At 41.2% G+C, this 18,778-nt stretch overlaps 1 protein-coding gene across 2 annotated transcripts in view; it reads right to left on the reverse strand.

The window, feature by feature from the left end:
* The window catches only part of nmt2 (N-myristoyltransferase 2), a 43,165-nt gene that overhangs the window by 12,535 nt on the left and 11,852 nt on the right, over nucleotides 1-18,778 (reverse strand). The window contains exons 2-7 of one of the 2 annotated variants that reach the window (XM_055655675.1): nucleotides 18,597-18,736; nucleotides 13,168-13,260; nucleotides 6,391-6,509; nucleotides 4,228-4,319; nucleotides 4,009-4,125; nucleotides 114-284 (exon numbers count right to left, since the gene is read on the reverse strand). In XM_055655675.1, coding sequence (XP_055511650.1) covers nucleotides 114-284; nucleotides 4,009-4,125; nucleotides 4,228-4,319; nucleotides 6,391-6,509; nucleotides 13,168-13,260; nucleotides 18,597-18,736 — 732 coding nt within the window. The remainder of the gene's footprint in view (nucleotides 1-113; nucleotides 285-4,008; nucleotides 4,126-4,227; nucleotides 4,320-6,390; nucleotides 6,510-13,167; nucleotides 13,261-18,596; nucleotides 18,737-18,778) is intronic. The other variant, XM_055655685.1, reaches the window with a different exon arrangement.

Consider the following 18,778-nt stretch of genomic DNA (forward strand, 5'->3'; position numbering starts at 1 on the left):
TCCTAAAAAACACAAATGTCTGAAGAGCAATGTTAGTTCTTTTTAACACATACGTACATAACCATTTAATTATTAACTTTGGAAGTATTACTTAGATTAACAAAAAATGCTACCTGCATGTAGCTACAGGCTTTGGAAGAACCACTCCTGCCGTGTACACTGCCTGGAAGATCCCTTCCAAATTCACCCTTCGTGTAATTTCACGGATTAAAACAGGTGCAACACGTTTCGACCTCAGCTTCTTGTGTACGCAAAGAAAATTAATCTCTACCATCTTCTTTTCACTGACAGAAACAATTACAAAACATTCAAACTATGTACTTAACTATATTCAATAGTGGAAATAATATTTTTGTTCTGTATGGCGTTTTGATCTTTATAGCATTATTTTGAATGACTTGAAACTAATCTTTTCTAATGATAAATGACCAATAAGCATATTATTACAGGTTAATAGAATTAGTCCATTTTGCTTAATATATTCTTTCAAAAAAACTGCAGCATACAACTCTTGAGATGAGCACCAGTGGTGAAAATGTAATATTTTATACAACATATATATTAGTAGAATTTCTCTTGCAATATATCGTGATTTACAACCACTAGTTTAACATCAATTGCGGAATGTAGATCATTTCTAGTAGCAATAATGGTACTACTATTGCAGTTTCATCCATCCCTCAGGTATAGTTTAAAGCAACACATGCACCAGGCCTAGCTGTAGTAAGTGCAGTTGGAAGAAACAAGGAGCCATTTACATTTGATCATTGGTGTGACCTATTATTCTTACAATCATGTACTCAAGTATGATTGTGCATATGTATGGTAAGGTATGTACTAAATTGCATACAATCAAAATGTCACCGTACCTAGGTACATGTGACAATGAAGTGCCATTGAACCATTTGATATTCTTTGCGGTCAATATATGTTATGGAATATCATGGTAGCATATGTATTTACATACTTTAAAGGTAGAATGCCTCAGAATGTTGCAGTGGGAATTCTAAATGCTAACAAGATGACGGTAAGACACTAAATAATATTGATGAGCAGAGAGAGCTGGGGTACAAGTCCACGTTGCCTGATAATGGCATTAGGCATGCTTACATTCATAGGTGGGGTATAAAATACAAGAGTTGGGACATTGTGTTGTAATTGAACAAAACTCTGATTATGACACACTTGGGATATTGTGTGCAGTTCTGGTCACCACACTATAGGAAGGATGATGGTGGATGAGAGAGTGCAGAGTAGATTCACCAGGATGTTGACTGAACTGGAAAACTTTAAATTACAGGGAGCGATTGGATAGACTCTGCTTGCTTTCCCAGCAGCGAAGAAGGTGGAGGATTGTCCTGATAGAAGTATGGAAGATTACGAGTTATAGATCGGATAAATTGCAATATGGTATCTAAAAACAAGAGGGCATAAGCTTAAGCTAAGAGATGAGATATTTGAGAGGTAAATCAATTTTACAGAGTGGCAGATAGCTAGAGATGCTGGTGAATTGGAAACAATTATTACATTTAAGAGGCATTTAGACAGACACTTACATAGACAAGGCATAGAAGGATATGGTTGTAATGAGTAAATTGGCAAAGAGCTTATCATGATGGGCCAGAGTGCCTGCTTCGGTGCAGTAAGACTCCATGACTCTTTGTATTTCCGTCAGGTTCTATTTCTATAGGATATTAATAACTTCACAGAATCGGGAAATGAAAGGGGACGGCAAAATTACAATCACTGGGAAATGTTACTAAGTTGTTGGAACGGACACAAAGGTAGGCATAAAATGTTATGAAAATAACCTGAGAAGTTTGGAAAACGACAGAGAAAGATTGTTAATGGGCAAAGTCAGGAAAAATTGAGTAAAATGTAAGAAAATATGAAATTATTCTATTTAGCCTAAACATAGAAGAGCCCATGATCAAAACAGAGATTACAGAGCTCTGAGATCCAGAAGAATCTGGGTGAACAAATGCATGATTTGCAAAAGACTAATTTGCAAGTACAGAAAATAATTTAAAAGCAAACAAAATGTTATTGTTACTGTCAGTGGGAGAGAATATAAAAGTAAGGAAATTAGCTTCACTAATATAAGACTTCAGCATTATAATGTACAGTATTGGCCTCCTTATGTAAGAAAGGATGAAAGTGTGTTCAGAGAAGGTCTTTCTAGACTGATACACAAAACGGGCTAACTGTTTTACGAGTTGAACAAGCTAAGCCTTTATCACTGAAGTTTAGAATAGTGAGCAGCAACTTGACAAATATACAAGATCCTGACAGCTCTTGTCATGACAAGGGGTGGGGGGCTGGAGATGGATTGATGGATTGGTACTTGGCCTTTGCTGTTTGCAATATATAAAATTACTTGGATTAGAATGTCAGGAGTATGAACAATAAGTTTACAGATGATACCAAAAATAGTGGAGTCATAGATAACACAGTTGTTTAAAGATATAGCTGGACACAGATAATCGGGAAACTCACTTGCAAATGAGCAGCTGAGAAGAGTAGCAACTTGATTGAAACATACACCATTTAAAATCTAAGAGAGATTACAAGATTTAAAATCTTGTATGTTTTACATGGAAATTTAAAAAGCAGCCAGACTGTGAGCAGCTAAGAGAAGTTGTGCAAGAAATTTAAGAAAGCCATTAGAGTCCAGGTGTTACTACCCCTGGAGGTGTATAAAAGGAAGGCAGGCTCTGGCAGAGTGGTCTATTCGGATTGGCCATGTTGAGAGAGGATGTCTATTATGCCCAAGTCTTCGTGTTGAAGCTAATTGCTGCATTTCAATATAAGAGCTAAGGCTTTGGTTTACGAGACCTCAGTGTGGAGGCTGAGATAGGTGGATGGAAGATAAGGTAAAGTCTGTTTTTCGTAAATCTTGGTGTTTCAGATGACAACAGGCATGATAGGATAGAAATCTCCGGATTACTCTCAGTGCTTGGTGCTGGTGAGAGTAGGAATAGGAAGATAGGACAGATGAATGTGTGGCTGAGCAGTTAGTGAAGGGAGTAGGGATTCAGATTTTTGGACCATTAAGGTCTCTTCTGAGCCAGAGGTGACCTGTACAATAGGGACAGGTTGCACCTGAAAGTATTGACACAGTGGATCAGTCAGTGAAAAATGCATTTGGTATGTTTGCCTTCATCGACCAACGTAGTGAGATTTGGGGTGATATGTTGCAGTTATACAAAACATTGTTTAGATCAAACTATGGATATTGTGTACAGTTCTGAACATCATATTGCAGGAAGAATATGGTAGCAATAGAGAAAGTGTTGAAGAGATTCACCAGGAAGCTCATTGGATTGGAAAGCTACAATTATAAGGAGTGGATACGTTTGGTTTATTCTCAATGGAATGTAGGAGGCTGAAGGGGGCCTTTGTAGAGGGTTACAAATTATGTGAGGCATAGTGGGATAGAGTCAGAATCTTTCTCGCAGGCAGGGGAGTCTAGAGAGATCATAGGCCTAAGGCAGGGAGACATTTAAAGAAGATCTGACAGTTAAGTTCGTTACACAAAGGGTGCTGAATATTTGGAACAAGCTGCCGGAGGAGGTAGTGGACCCATATGCAATTATAATGTTTAAAAAGCATTTGGACAGGTAGCTAGATAAGAAAGTAGTGGGCTGCTTAAGAAAGTCTGTTTGTTTCTATCATGTGGACAGGGCTGTAGTGCAATATAAAAATTGCAGCACATTGACAGTCAAGAGTTTTTAAGAGTTAATAATGTGGAAATAACCATATTAGAAAGTAATAATGATGTCCCTATCTTCTTAGAGGTACTAACCATACAATCTAAACAATACATATAAATAAGCATTTAAAAAAAATTAAAGAAAAATCTAAAAAAAGTCCAATAACTGAAAAAATTCTACATAAAATTTTACAGAATCAAATTTTAGTTCTACAGTAAAATGTAAAACATAAACAAATAGCCCAAGTAAACAAATTATATATATTCAAAATAAATGGAATAGAATGAGAACCTACATTTCATAAATACGGACATTGGCTGGAATGGCGCTAATAAACCCCACTAATTTTCTGTTTGAAGATACACGGACTCCACAGTGCCACTGTGGTAACCAGCCTGGAGGACGAAGAGCCCTATAAAAATATTCATCCTTTAAAACAACAATCCAAACTAATTAATATTTATTTTTTTAAATCACAAAAGAGCATTTTTAACTGTAAAAACTATTTACTTACCACTGCAAAAACTGAGGCGAGTAATCAAATCTAAACATATTGTCATCATCTTCCACATAATTTTCATTTAACAGCGTGTACAGTTCTTTTAACTGCAAGCAAAACAGGCAAAATAAGAAATGCCATTGATTAAATCGTCGGCGGCACAGCAGTAAATTTGCTGCCATACAGCGAATGCAGCGCCGGAGACCTGGTTTTTCGATCCTGACTACGGGTGAGTACAGAGTTTGTACGATCTCCCCGAGACCTGCGTGGGTTTTCTCCGAGATCTTTGGTTTCCTCCCACACTCCAAAGACGTACAGGTTTGTGGATTAATTGGCTTGGTAAATGAAAAAATTATCCCTAGTGTGTGTAGGATAGTGTTAATGTGCGGAGATCACTAGTTGACGCGGACCCGGTGGGCCGAAGGGCCTGTTTCCGCGCTGTATCTCTAAACTAAACTAAACTAAAAACAAAGATCCCTCTTCACAATGCTATCTACTTTGCTGGGTATTTCCATAATTTTCTATTTAAATTCAGGGTTCAGTCGCACTCACCAGGAAAAAGGTTATAGTGGATTAAACCTACTTATGTTTGTGCTAATGATCCTGAAAGGTATTATTCATATGTAATTTTTTAGTAAAATTTGCATCAAAGAATCACAGGTGGAATTGAGAACCAGAGGACATAGGTTTAAGGTGCAGGGGGGGGTGAACATTTAATGGGAACCTGGGGGATAACATTTTCACACAAAGGGTGGTGGGTGTATGGAACGAGCTGTCGGAGGAGGTAGTTGCAGCAGGTACCATCGCAACATTTATAAAACATTTAGACAGGTACATGGATTGGTTGGATACGTTTAGAGTGATATGGGCCAAACGCAGGTAAGTAGGGCTAGTGTAGAGGGGACATGTTGGCCGGGGTGGGCAAAGAGGAACGAAGGGCCTGTTTCCACGTTGTAAAACTCTATGACTCTATTGGAAATTACATAATTTTTACTTTGTGCACTAATAAAAAAAACAAGATATTGCTTGGTTGTTGAATTAAAACATAAAATAAATATTCTGTTATTCCCAATACAGGGATTCTTTGTTGCACTGAGCAGATAAATTGCCTTCACTCACTTGGGAGCAATTAAGTTAACTATTTGCTTAGTGGAGATAAATTACCTTCACTATCCCAAAAGACAAAGCTCACATTATATGGTAAAAACTTCCAAATTCCTTCATTTGCTAGTTAGACAAGAGCCCAGATAATACCAAAAGTAAGTGATGTAACTGAGAAAAGCAGATTTATTCAGTCTATTTGTGACCAACATCAGAATTACTGTTGTAACAAAATGCGGTAATTAATACAGCTGGGCTTATTTTAAAAGCAACCATTAGATTATATTTTTTTTAACAAAATAGAAAAATAAATCGTTTAGCCCCTCAGGTCCGCAAATGTTTGGATTTTAAACGCGTAAGCCTGCGCACATATACTAGCTAGGACAGGTATTATTGGTTTTATAGGCTTAGAATGTAGAAAATTACTCAAGATTCCGAACCTCTCGCAGCCCAGGGTTTTATAAAGCAAACAATTAAAGGTTTATATTTTTTACAAAAATATAACCCTACAATGTGCGAGTGGAGTTTTATAACTATTTTTCCTCAATTGAGGGCACTGATCAGCGCAGTATCGTTCTGGCGTTCCAGAGAAAGCCGATGGGCATTTATTTTACAGCAATTGAACACTAAAATAGTCTCATACCCATGTTAAATTGGACACTTGGCCTTAGGCTATCTTTACCCTATGTCTTTCCATGGAAATGGGCGTTTATATGCCACTTTTTTGTAATGTCCACCATTTACATTATGCTAATTTGAATGAAAATGATCCAAGTTGAGATATGAAAGTGCACAATTTCATGGGATAAATTGTTGTTTTTTAAATTTTTTGTAACATTGATTGCTGGATAACTCCAGCAGCCTTTTCAAGAAAAGTCAGCATCCATTTATGGCACCTGATGTGATGACTTACTCCAGCAAATGTATGTCTTTCCTAGTGACTTTTACCAGAAATATGGGAAAGAGTGTGCACAATTTTATCAGATTATTCTGAATTTTAATTAAGGTGAAATCACATTTACATGAGAAAATCACATTAGGAAGCAACCTTTTATGAACTTAAAATGGGATACTGACCTCCTCAGAACTACCCATATCCAGAGTATCCCACATGAAGCCCTGAGGCAAAGTATATGGCTCTTGACGGATATTCTCCTTATCTGGTTCAATAGAACCATGAGTTGTCACCACTTCATCTATAGGGACCAAAACACAAAATTATTTCATAAATGCACCACTGGCACAATGAACCAATCACTTAATATAACCATTAATATATATTAAGTATATAGTAAAGCTCAGAAAATCCAACATGCTCAAGATTAAATGTGTAGAAAGGAACTGCAGATGCTGGTTTATACCAAATATAGACACAAAATGCTGGAGGAACACAGCGTGTCTGGCAGCATCACTGGAGAAATAGGATGGATGACGTTTCGGGTCGGGTCCCTAAACATCATCCATTCTTTTTCTCCAGGCATGCTGTCTGACCCGCTGAATTACTCCAGCACTTTATGTGTATGGTCACGATTATTCTATTCTAGTAAACTTATTGGGCTATTAAAGGTTATTTTATTAATATTCTAGTACACTTATTTCTTTAATTAAGATGCTATACAGTAGCATTTCACTTAACCCAATGAGTTTCAAGGGAGCATGGCCAACAGAAGGAGTGATTTTGAAGGAAGTGGAAGAACTGGAGTCCCAGGAGTGCAGGAACCGGAGCCCAGGTGAATAGATATGGAGCACAGGAACAGTGACCCAATGTGTGAATGGGGAACACAGGAACTGGGGCCCCGATGCGTGAATGGGAAACGCAGGAACCAGGGCCCCAGTATGAGGACAGGGAGCATGGGAACTGGTACCTCGGTCTGTGAACGGGGAACGCAGGAACCAGGGCTCGGCGAAAGACTGGGAGAGTGGCACATATTACCGAGTTGAATTGCACACAATCAAATATTCTAATTAATAAGCTTTTAATCTTTTAAACTTGAATAAACAATATTAAAACATGCAACTGTGAGGTTTTAACAATGTTTACACATTGCAGCTCCGATTGTAAGAGAGTGATACTCCCTTATTGACAGTGTTAACATTAGTTTATCTATTCAAATAATACCGAAAGTAAGAGAGGCATTTTAGCAATATAAACAACCTAAAAGGAGTCAGTAGATGCATATTGTGTTCATCAACCTGAATTAGAGAATTTAATTTAATCTTCAGTGATTCCTTGTTGGAACATAGTTTTATCACATACATAATTTAGATTTCAGATACTCTCTATTTATAAATGCAGCAGAACTAAAACATAGACATTGAGGGCCACCCTGAGTTACGAATGACCTGACATATGAAAATTCAACTTTATGAAAATTCTCCTATGCATTTTTAAGCTAGTAGTAGTAATAATAATAATAATATCTCATTTATGACTGGATACAGAATACTAGTTTAATTATGGGCAGTATTAAGGCGTTTAACAATGAAAAGAAAAAATTATAGGAAGTGTACGTGGAGCAACATGATACTGGTTGCTTTCGAAAATGAACATTTCTGACTTAAAATAAACTGGCTCATGGAATTTCCCAGGACTGAAACCCCATATATCACCCTGTGCCTGTGCTAATTTACATATTTATCACCATGCGGTTCATAAAGTTGTGGAGATACAAAAGTTAATGCATTTGTTTACCAACGATAAATAATTCTTTATAAAAAAGATTTGAAGAATTTAGACTTCCAAATATGATGATATTGTTATATTGCAATAATGAATTAATAGTGCACATATAACCATATAACAATTACAGCACGGAAAACAGGCCATCTCGGCCCTTCTAGTCTGTGCCGAACACTTATTCTCCCCTAGTCCCATCTACCTGTACTCAGACCATAACCCTCCATTCCTTTCCCGTCCATATACCTATCCAATTTATTTTTAAATGATAAAAATCGAACCTGCCACCACCACTTCCACTGGAAGCTCATTCCACACCGCTACCACTCTCTGAGTAAAGAAGTTCCCTCTCATGTTACCCCTAAACTTCTGTCCCTTAATTCTCAAGTCGTGTCCTCTTGTTTGAATCTTCCCTCCTCTCAATGGGAAAAGCTTATCCACGTCAACTCTGTATATCCCTCTCATCATTTTAAAGACCTCCATCAAGTCTCCCCTTAACCTTCTGCGCTCCAAAGAATAAAGACCTAACTTATTCAACCTTTCTCTGTAACTTAGGTGCTGAAACCCAGGCAACACTCTATTAAATCTTCTCTGAACTCTCTCTATTTTGTTGACATCCTTCCTATAATTAGGCGACCAAAATTGTACACCATACTCTAGAATTGGCCTCACCAATGCCTTGTACAATTTTAACATTACATCCCAACTTCTATACTCAATGCTCTGATTTATAAAGGCCAGCACACCAAAAGCTTTCTTTACCACCCTATCTACATGAGATTGCACCTTTAGGGAACTATGCACAGTTATTCCTAGATCCCTCTGTTCACCTGCATTCCTCAATTCGCTTCCATTTAACATGTACGTCCTATTTTGATTTGTCCTGCGAAGATGTAGCACCTCACACTTATCAGCATTAAACTCCATCTGCCATCTTTCAGCCCACTCTTCCAAATGGCCTAAATCTCTCTGAAGGTTTTGAAAATATATTCATTATCCACAACACCACCTATCTTAGTATCATCTGCATACTTACTAATCCAATTTACCACACCATCATCCAGAACATTGATGTACATGACAAACAACAGTGGACCCAACACAGATCCCTGAGGCACCCCACTAGTCACCGGCCTCCAACCTGACAAACAGCCATCCACCATTACTCACTGACATCTCCTATTCAGCCACTGTTGAATCCATCTTGCTTCTCCACCATTAATACCCTACAATTGAACCTTCTTAACCAACCTTCCATGAGGAACCTTGACAAAGGCCTTACTGAAGTCCATATGGACAACATCCACTGCTTTACCCTCAATTTCCCTAGTAACCTCTTCGAAAAAGTCAAGAAGATTAGTCAAACATGACCTTCCAGGCACAAATCCATGTTGACTGTTCCTAATCAGACCCTGTTTATCCAGATGCTTATATATATTATCTCTAAGTATCCTTTCCATTAATTTGCCCACCACTGACGTTAAAACTAACAGGTCTATAATTGCTTGATTTACTCTTAGAACCCTTTTTAAACAATGGAACAACATGCGCAGTACGCCAATCCTCCGGCACTATTCCCGTTTCTAATAACATTTGAAACATTTCTGTCATAGCCCCTGCTATTTCTACGCTAACTTCCCTTAATGTCCTAGGGAATATCCTGTCAGGACCTGGAGACTTAGCCACTTTTATATTTTTCAAAAGTGTCAGTACTTCCTCTTCTTTGATCCTCATAGATTCCATAGCTACTCGACTTGTTTCCCTTACCTCACATAATTCAATATCCTTCTCCTTGGTGAATACCGAAGAAAAGAAATTGTTCAATATCTCCCCATCTCTTTTGGCTCTGCAGATAGCTGTCCACTCTGACTCTCTAATGGACCAATTTTATCCCTCGTTATTCTTTTGCTATTAATATAGCTGTAGAAACCCTTTGGATTTACTTTCACCTTACTTGCCAAAGCAACCTCGTATCTTCTTTTAGCTTTTCTAATTTCTTTCTTAAGATTCTTTTTACATTCTTTATACTCAAGCACCTCATTTACTCCATGCTGTCTATAATTATTGTAGATCTCTCTCTTTTTCCAAACCAAGTGTCCAATTTCCCTTGAAAACCATGGCTCTTTCCAATTTTTACTATTTCCTTTCAACCAAACAGGGACATAAAGATTCTGTACTCTTAAAATGTCTCCTTTAAATGTCTTCCATTTCTCTTTTACATCCTTCCCATAAAACAAAGTGTCCCAATTCACTCCTTTTAAATCCTTTCGCATTCCTCAAAGTTAGCCTTTCTCCAATCCAAAATCTCAACCCAAGGTCCAGTTCTGACCCTCTCCATAATTATATTGAAACTAATGGTATTGTGATCACTGGAAGTGCTCCCCAACGCATACCTCCGCCACCTGACCCATCTCATTTCCTAACAGGAGGTCCAGCACTGCTCCATCTCTAGTAGGTACCTCTATGTATTGCTGCAAAAAACTATCCTGCACACATTTTACAAACTCCAAACCATCCAGCCCATTTACAGAATGTGTTTCCCAGTCTGTGTGTGGAAAATTGAATTCTCCCACAATCACTACCTTGTGTTTACTACTAATATCTGCTATCTCCTTACATATTTGCTCTTCCAATTCTCGCTCCCCATTAGGCGGTCTATAATACACCCCTATGTGTTGCTACCCCTTTCCCATTTCTCAGTTCCACCCAAATAGCCTCCCTAGACGAGCCCTCTAATCTATGCTGCCAAAGCACTGCTGTAATATCTTCCCTGACAAGCAATACAACACCTCCACCTCTTGCCCCTCCAATTCTATCACACATGAAGCAACGAAATCCTGGAATATTTAGTTTCCAATCACAGCCCTCCTGCAACCATGTTTCACTGATCGCCACAACATCATACTTCCAGGTGTCAATCCAGGCTCTAAGCTCATCCATCAGCAGTTGTATCATCAATGAAGATAAGTGAGCCAGTAACTTCAGCAGCATACATGCCCAGGCCATAACACCCCCACCACCGTGTTTCACAGATGAGGTGTTATGCTTTGGATCTTGGGCGTTTCCTTCTCTCCTTCATACTTTGTTCTTGCCATCACTCTGATATTAGTTAATCTTCGTTTCATCTGTCCACAAGACCTTTTTCCAGAAATGTGGTTGCTCTTTTAAATACCTCTTTGGCAAACTGTAACCCAGCCATTCTACCTTTGCGGCTAACTTTAACCACATGTGATTTTTTTCTATTACAAATCTCAAATTGTGGCGTACAAGGCAAATAAGTAAATCACGGTCTTTGTTCCAAACATTATGGAGGGCACTGTATTATGGGAAGTGTCTGATGTGGCATATTAGTGTAAGCTATCTTAAAAAGACACATATTCAAAATGCTGAATGCACTAATTTTGGTGCTGCAAACTTATATAGTCCAAAACATAATTAAAGGCAACATTTGATTACAAAATAGAACATGAACTCAAAATGAAAACAGCTAAAGATCAGTTGGAAATCGAAAGTCATTAATTATGGTGATATGAAGAGGAAATTATCCACAGACTAACATTGGGAACTAGTATCTATTTAGTAATTGTTGTTTTGTTGATGACTTGTATAGCAAATGCCCCAAGTATGGTATTTCCCAGACAAAAACAGAAAATTCCAGAAGCACCCAGCAGGTCACGAACCATGTGTGAAGATGATCAGGATCATCATATCAGGTCGATGACCATTCATCTGAACTGGAAATTGAGTAAGTCACCATTTTAAGTTCCAAGTAAGAGCAATGGTTGGGTTGGGGGAGGGAATGGTGGTGGAAGATAGGGAGAGCTGTAGAAGGTTAGGCTGCAGGCTAAAATTTGTCAAGGCAGCAAGTAACATATACTTTAAATACAGGCAAGTACAGTCAGGGGGAAAACCAAGGTACAAATATATCAAGAAACTAAACCAAGAAACTAAAATATCAAGCAACATCTGTGAAGAGAAAAATTGATTATCTGAAATTGCTGAATCCAATTTGACTCAGAAGGGCTGCAATGTGCTGGTTGTTTCTTTCCCTTTTCCCTCCAAATTGCAATTTAGAACATGCTTGTTTTCTCATTATTTCAGTTCTGATGAAGGTTTATTGACCTAATTTGTTGAATCTGCTTCTCTTAATGCAAATTGTGCTGAGTGTTCATGACATTTTCCGTTTTTATTTTGTATATCCAGCATCAGCAGTTTTGTGCTCTAATTCATTTCACAGAATTGGCCTTTTATTTCTATGGACCTTTATGATACCAAGTGATGTTGCTGGACATCTTCATCAATAAAATGTATTAAATATAAAATTATCAAAAAGAATGCAACACACTTCTAATTTTTAACCCACAATATGCTGGATTTCAATATTCTATCGACATATAGTTCAAAATATTTGATTAAAAAAATCCATAAAATGTAAGAAATTTTGGAAAAATGGTGGAGACACGGCACAGGAAGTAAACAATTTTTTGGAAAGCAAAAATGAATAAATGCATCTCTTCATAAAATCTGTATGCTCATGCAGAAAATCCCTTAATAGAGTAGGCTTATTTTGATTTAATAAGTACATTATACTGATTAGGAACCACTACTACCAAAATCTATATAATTCCCTCAGCATATTTTGAGGCAACTATTAGTCCGATAATTAAATAAAAAATAACCCAGGGACCTAGGCAACTTCAGCCTCTCTGCCCACCTCTCGTTGCCACGTTTCTTGACAAGTGATACAAACTGAATGGCTTTTCAGAAGTAAAACAATCAACCACATTAGAGGGAAATCATCATCTGTAGGTTAAACTGGGTAATGTTACCAGATTTTCTTCCCGACTAAACCATTTGAGCCTTTGCAACAGTTTTGTGGCTATTTTTACTTTTTTAGATTCTAAAAATTAAGTTAAAACTCTAAACATTTGAATTCTTATTTCCTGGATTACGTCTCAAAACATTGCACTGTTGATAACTTGTTTTGGAATTGGACGTTTTCTGTGATGCTTGATTAGGAATCCTTTGGCTCAGTAAATGACTAAATTGAAAGTTCACTCTTTGTATTAACACAAGAATCCTGTATATATATATTGTAGTCAGCCAGAATAGGTGCTAAACGTACTAAGTTTGGGTACCGGTTGTGTATCCCAGAAGTGGTATCTGTGTTGACTTGCCTCCTCCAGATTCTTCGCAGGGCCTTGACATGCTGTGAGCAATTCCATGGCTCTTTGAATGTCCTGTAATTTTTGCATTGGAACCGAGGGATTCTAGTGAGAAAGAGCATTGTCACACTTTAAAATGTTCTAAATCTGGTACCATATAAATGCAAACTGTTTTACAAATCAATATGAAAATTATCAATTTTGTCTACATTAATTCCTTTAAACATCTTTCAACTGGAATCAGATGTAATTTGTTCCAATGAAGCCGTCATCCAACTTCTTAATACAAATCATAAACGACAACGTCACTTAACCCTACATAGAAGCATAATCACCAAATTCTATTCAGTTTACCCACATTAATAATTATAATCATGTATTGAACCAAACAATCAGTAAGAACAAAAACTCAATCTCAGTTTGCATCAACTGGTCTCATTCAGAACATAGAAGAAAACAACTGGCATTAGCCAAGTGAGGCGACAGATCGGGACATCCGCACTGATCAGTGAGTTGAATTTGCCCCCTGTGGCCAGGAGTCTGGAATTCCTGCCCTGACGGAGCCACTACTATAGCCAACATCTGAGGCCAAATTTGTGGGCTGGTATCTCGGACCCCCCGCCCCCAAGGCCGTGACCTCTGTTGGTCTGGCAAAACGGGTAATATGGTAAGGCTCTGGAACCAAGGGTACCTGAACATTGGTGGTTGTACCTGTAATATCAAAATGACATATTCCATTCAGAAGAGATTGAGGGAAGCAAAATTATAAAACTATAACTTTATAAGCGGCACAATGGCATAGCTGGATAGAGTTGCTACCTCACAGCGCCAGGAGACCCAGATTTGATCCTGATCTCAGGTGCTGTCTGTGTGGAGTTTGCACGTTCTCCATGTGATTGCGTGGGTTTCCTCCAAGTGCTCTGGTTTCCTCCCAAATCCCAAAGATGTGCGAATTTGCAGGTTTAATTGACCTCTGTAAAATTGACCTCTGTAAAATTGCCCCTAATGCGCAGGGAATGAAGTAAAAGTGGGTGACAAACACTAGCAGTGTGTTAATGGTCGGCGTGTGAAAAAGAGTTAAATTTGGTCAAGTTTGTTTCGTAAATTAAAATGGAGATTTGCTGAAAGAACCCAGAAAACAGTCATCTTTCAAGTTAAATATTTCCCAGCAGAATAAAATATGAGAAATTTTAAAGCTCGGTTTATACTAATCATTGAAACAAGGTATTAACATAGAGATGTATTGTCTTGGCACAGCGCCATATTAGATATCTGTCTGAACAGCCTGTCCCAGCTAAGGACAAGGTAGTTGCTCTCATCCAAGTCTTACAAACTTGTTTTAGTTCACAGACGTATGCCCAATCTGGAAATAAAATTGAGTCATTTGAAAACAAAAAATTGAGTCAGTTGTACTCCCAGAATGGGCAGCTGGACTGAAACTGTCCCAAGATTTGAGAATAAGGCTGACATTGCAAAATTTACCTGTAACGTGCTATTGGTTTAAATTATATATGGGTCCAGCCTCCCCTGTTCACTCAGATTTAGGAGGTGTATTTATTGATAAGAAATAAGTATAACTGTACTAACTTTTCTTTGTTCGGAGAGTTGTGCGACAAGGAAGCTATAGTACACAGCATCCAGCACACTCCCGCTAGCGAATAAAAGAATCTTGCCTTACTTTGTGATTGATTTGTCTGTGAATCAAACTTTAACATTGGCGTGGTCGGCAGGATCGAACTTGCGTGGGGAAACCCCAATGGATTTCCAAAGGAGGGAATGAATAGGACACATAAGAGTTTAAGTAAAGCCTGGACAGGAATGGGTTTTTTACTTCCAGGTTTTTCACCGATTGAACTTGCCCTCTCCCCTCCTCCCCCCCCCTACCTTTCCCCCCCCCCCCCCTCCGTTCTCCCCCTCACCCCACTCTCTCCCCCCCCCCTCTCTATCTGGCTTCCCTGCCCCCCTCTCCCCCATCCCCCTCTTCTCTTGCCCCCTCTCCGCCTCCTCTCTCCCCCCTATCTCACCCCCCCCCCCCTCCCTCTCTCCCCGTCTCTCTATCTCTCACTGTCCCTCTCTCTCTGTCTCTGCCCCTCTATCTCTGTCTCTGGCCCCTCTCTCTCTACCCCCTGCCCCCCCCCCCTCAGATGCGCCTACGGTTTGGGGGGGACTATGCGTGAGTGGAACCCTTCATTCTCACTGCACAATGCACTCCTTCATGTTTCATTCTGACATCACAATGAGGTGGGCGGGCACCATGGCTCAGGTCAGCGGCCGTTTCACACACGCCCGCACGCCGGCCTGCAGCCTCGCTCGGGGTCCTCGGGTCGACGCCCACCCGTCCACGGCCTCGCTCGGGTCCTCAAGTCCATGCCCGCCCGCAGCCTCGCTCGGGTCCACGCTTGCCCGCCGCCTCTCTAAGGGCCCTCGGGACCACGTCAGCCTCGCTCAGGTCCACGCCCCCCCGCCGCCTCGCTCAGGGTCCTCGGGTCCAAGTCTGCCCAGGGCCCGCCTCGCTCGGGGTCGTCGGGTCAATGCCCACCCGACTGGGCCTGGGCTGGAGCAGAGCCTGGAGCTGGAGTGAGGGCCGAGCCCGGGGCTTTGGATGAGCCGAAAAAGAGGCTGCCGGTGGAACAAAGGACGAGCCGGAGTCAGGGACGAGCCCAGAGATGAAGCCGGGGCCTGCACTGGAGACTGCGACGGCCAAGCTGATGGCTGCAGTCTACAGCCAGGGCCGGGCTGAGTACGAGAACCAGGCCGAGTTCCAGGCTCTAGGACCTGGGCAAGTGCTGCGGCAGGAGAGGAGGATGAGGGGAATGGGAGTGAGGGGAGGAGGATGAGGGAAATGAGGAGGAGGGAGATGGGATGGGGTCTCTACCTCCCTCATTCTCTGCCTCTCCCCCTCTCTACTCTCCCTCTCTATTCCCCTCCCCCTCCCCCTCCACCCCTTCCCCCTCCCTCTCTACCCCCTCACTCTCTACCACCTCCCCCTCTCCTCCTGCTCCCCCTCCACCCCTCCACCCCCCACCCCTCCTGCGCCCCCCCCTCCCTCTCTAGGTAGTGGTGAGTATTGGGAGCTATGGGTGAGTGGTGGAGTATTGCGTTCAGGAAACAGCCCCACCACCCCTCACTCTCTACCCACCCCCTCTCCCCCTCCCCCTCCTCCTCATTCCCTCCTCAGTCACCCCTCTCTACCCCCCATCCACCCCCCTCCCTATCTCTCTAGCCGCGCCTGCGCAGTCGGGGACTATGCGTGTGTGGATAGGGCGGGGCATGGGGAAAAATGAGCGGATGAATAATATTAATATAATATCGGGGGGGGGGAGAGAGTGTGTGTGTAACGCAGCAGGCCGCCCCCCCCCCCCCCCCCCTGTTTTCTGGAAACCCCGCTAAAACGGTACACGATAGCGCTACAATGTTTGGCCCACCTTACTCACCATTGTCCTACGGTTTGCATTAGACAAGTTTTGTTCAGATTCATGTCATATTTTACAAGTTATTGATAATTTAAACAAAAAAAACATTTTCCATTTGCCCTGCCCTTCAGCCGCGTTCAACGTCACCAGAATTCCGCCAAAACGATGTACGATAGCGGTACAATTTTTGGCCCACCTCACTCACCATTGTCCTCCAATGTGACCAACCAATTTAGTTCAGATTGATATTATATTTTGCAAGTTATTGACATTTTAAACTTTACCAAAAACACTTTTCCACTTGCCCTGCTCGTCAGCCGCGTGCGGGATTTGAAATGACTGCGCGTGCGCAATGGGTCCGGTGTCCGCGCGTGCGCAATGGGCCCGGTGTCCGCTCGTGTGGATTTTAAAATAACTGAAAGTCTCCCCGCACATGCGCAGTGGTCCCGGTATCCGCACGTGCGGGATTTGAAATGACCGCGGCCCTGGGGCTGGGGCGCTGCTGCTCCAGGCCTGCGGGGAGAGGGAGTGGGACCTGTGGCAAGAACTAGGCTGCAGCCTGGACCTTTCCCTACCCCTCCCCTGCCGCTCGGCCCGATCCCCCTGACAGTCCCCGCCTCAAGTACAACAAGGATTTGAAATGACTGCGTCGCTGATGCTGGGGCTAGGTCTGGGGGCGGCAGCGCTGCTGCTCCAGGCCCCTGAGGTGGGCGAGGAGTGGGACCCAGGGTCCTCGGCGGCAGCAGCCTCGGCCTCACCGTCCCCCGGCTCCAGGTCGCTCGGCCCGTACCCCCGACAACCCCCGCCTCAAGTACAACTTAATCGCTGATGTGTTGGAGAAAACAGGACCAGCGGTAGTTTACATCGAGATCCTGGGGAGGTGAGGAGAGAGAGTGGGGGATTGAGGGAGAGGTGCAAGTTTATAACTCCCCGAAACTGGCAACACAGGTGGTTGGGATAGTAAAGAAGGCATATGACATGGTCAAGGCACAGTGCATAAAAGGCAGTGAGTCTCATTGCAACTGTATAAAACTTTGGTTAGGCAACATTTGGAGTTGTGTGTGCAGTTGTGTTGTGTGTGCAGTTTTAGTCACCACACTATGGAAAGGATGCAAATGGAGGCTTTGGATGGGGTGCCAAGGAGACTCACCAGACCGTTGAGTATTTGATGGTAAAGAGTAGAACTCAGTAGGTCAGGCAATGTTTGCAGGACGAAAATGGACTGACAAGATTTAGAGTCAGGAACTTCTTTAGACTAATGGAATAGCTTGTAGAAAGAGATGAGGGGAAGGGTTGAGGAAAATCTAGGAAGCAATAGGTGGATGTAGATGTAAGGTGAAATTTATTGGCAGATGAGTCAAATAGGGGAGAGAAGGGTGGAATTACTCACCAAATATAGCAATGATGAGTGGAGAAGACAATAGGGTGCAGGTGGAAAAACCAAATACTGTAGGGCACAGGCTTGCGGTTAAAGGAAGAAAGTTTGAAGGTGATTAGCAAGGCAAGTTTTGTTTTACACAAGAAGCGGTAAGATGCTTGGAAAATGCTACTAGGAGAGTTGGTAAAAGCAGATATGATAGCAACATTGAAGAGACATTAGGACAGACATACGAATAGGTAGGGTAATAGGGAAAATGGACCATGGCATTCACGTGGAATTTGGTTTACTTGGCGTCATGATCAGTGCAGGCAAGGTGGGTTCTAGGGCCTGTGCTTTTGCTGTACTTTTCTATGTTCTAAAAAGGGGAAATATAATTGGTAGCCATAGGTGTAACAAAAAAAAGATTGTTTTTTAATCCTGATTTGTAATCATACTCCCATAACCCTAGTAATGATATAGGTAACATCTACAGTGTTCTAAACAAATCAAGCAGTTAACTGGCAGATATAATCAAATTTAATCGAATTATCAAACTGGAATGATATAAAACATAGATTCTCATTCTGAGATAACATCGCCCTGGAAATTATGACCTTCAATGTTTAGCACGCACTGGAAATTTGTAAAACACAAAACGGTGACTTTACTTTTGAAGGAGGCTGTTGTACTTTGATTTCTTGTGAATCTGAAGCAGAGTCTGATTTGGTGCTGGCAGAACTGGGCTTTTCCTTCTTCTTTTTCTGTTTTTTCTTTTTTCTTTCTGGCCCCAGTATCCCCTCCAGGACTTCTGACAAAACAAGTTTAGAATAAGGGTAAAGGTAGATATTGT

The sequence above is a fragment of the Leucoraja erinacea genome, chromosome 2 (genome assembly GCF_028641065.1).
Source record: "Leucoraja erinacea ecotype New England chromosome 2, Leri_hhj_1, whole genome shotgun sequence".
Lineage (NCBI taxonomy): Eukaryota > Metazoa > Chordata > Chondrichthyes > Rajiformes > Rajidae > Leucoraja > Leucoraja erinaceus.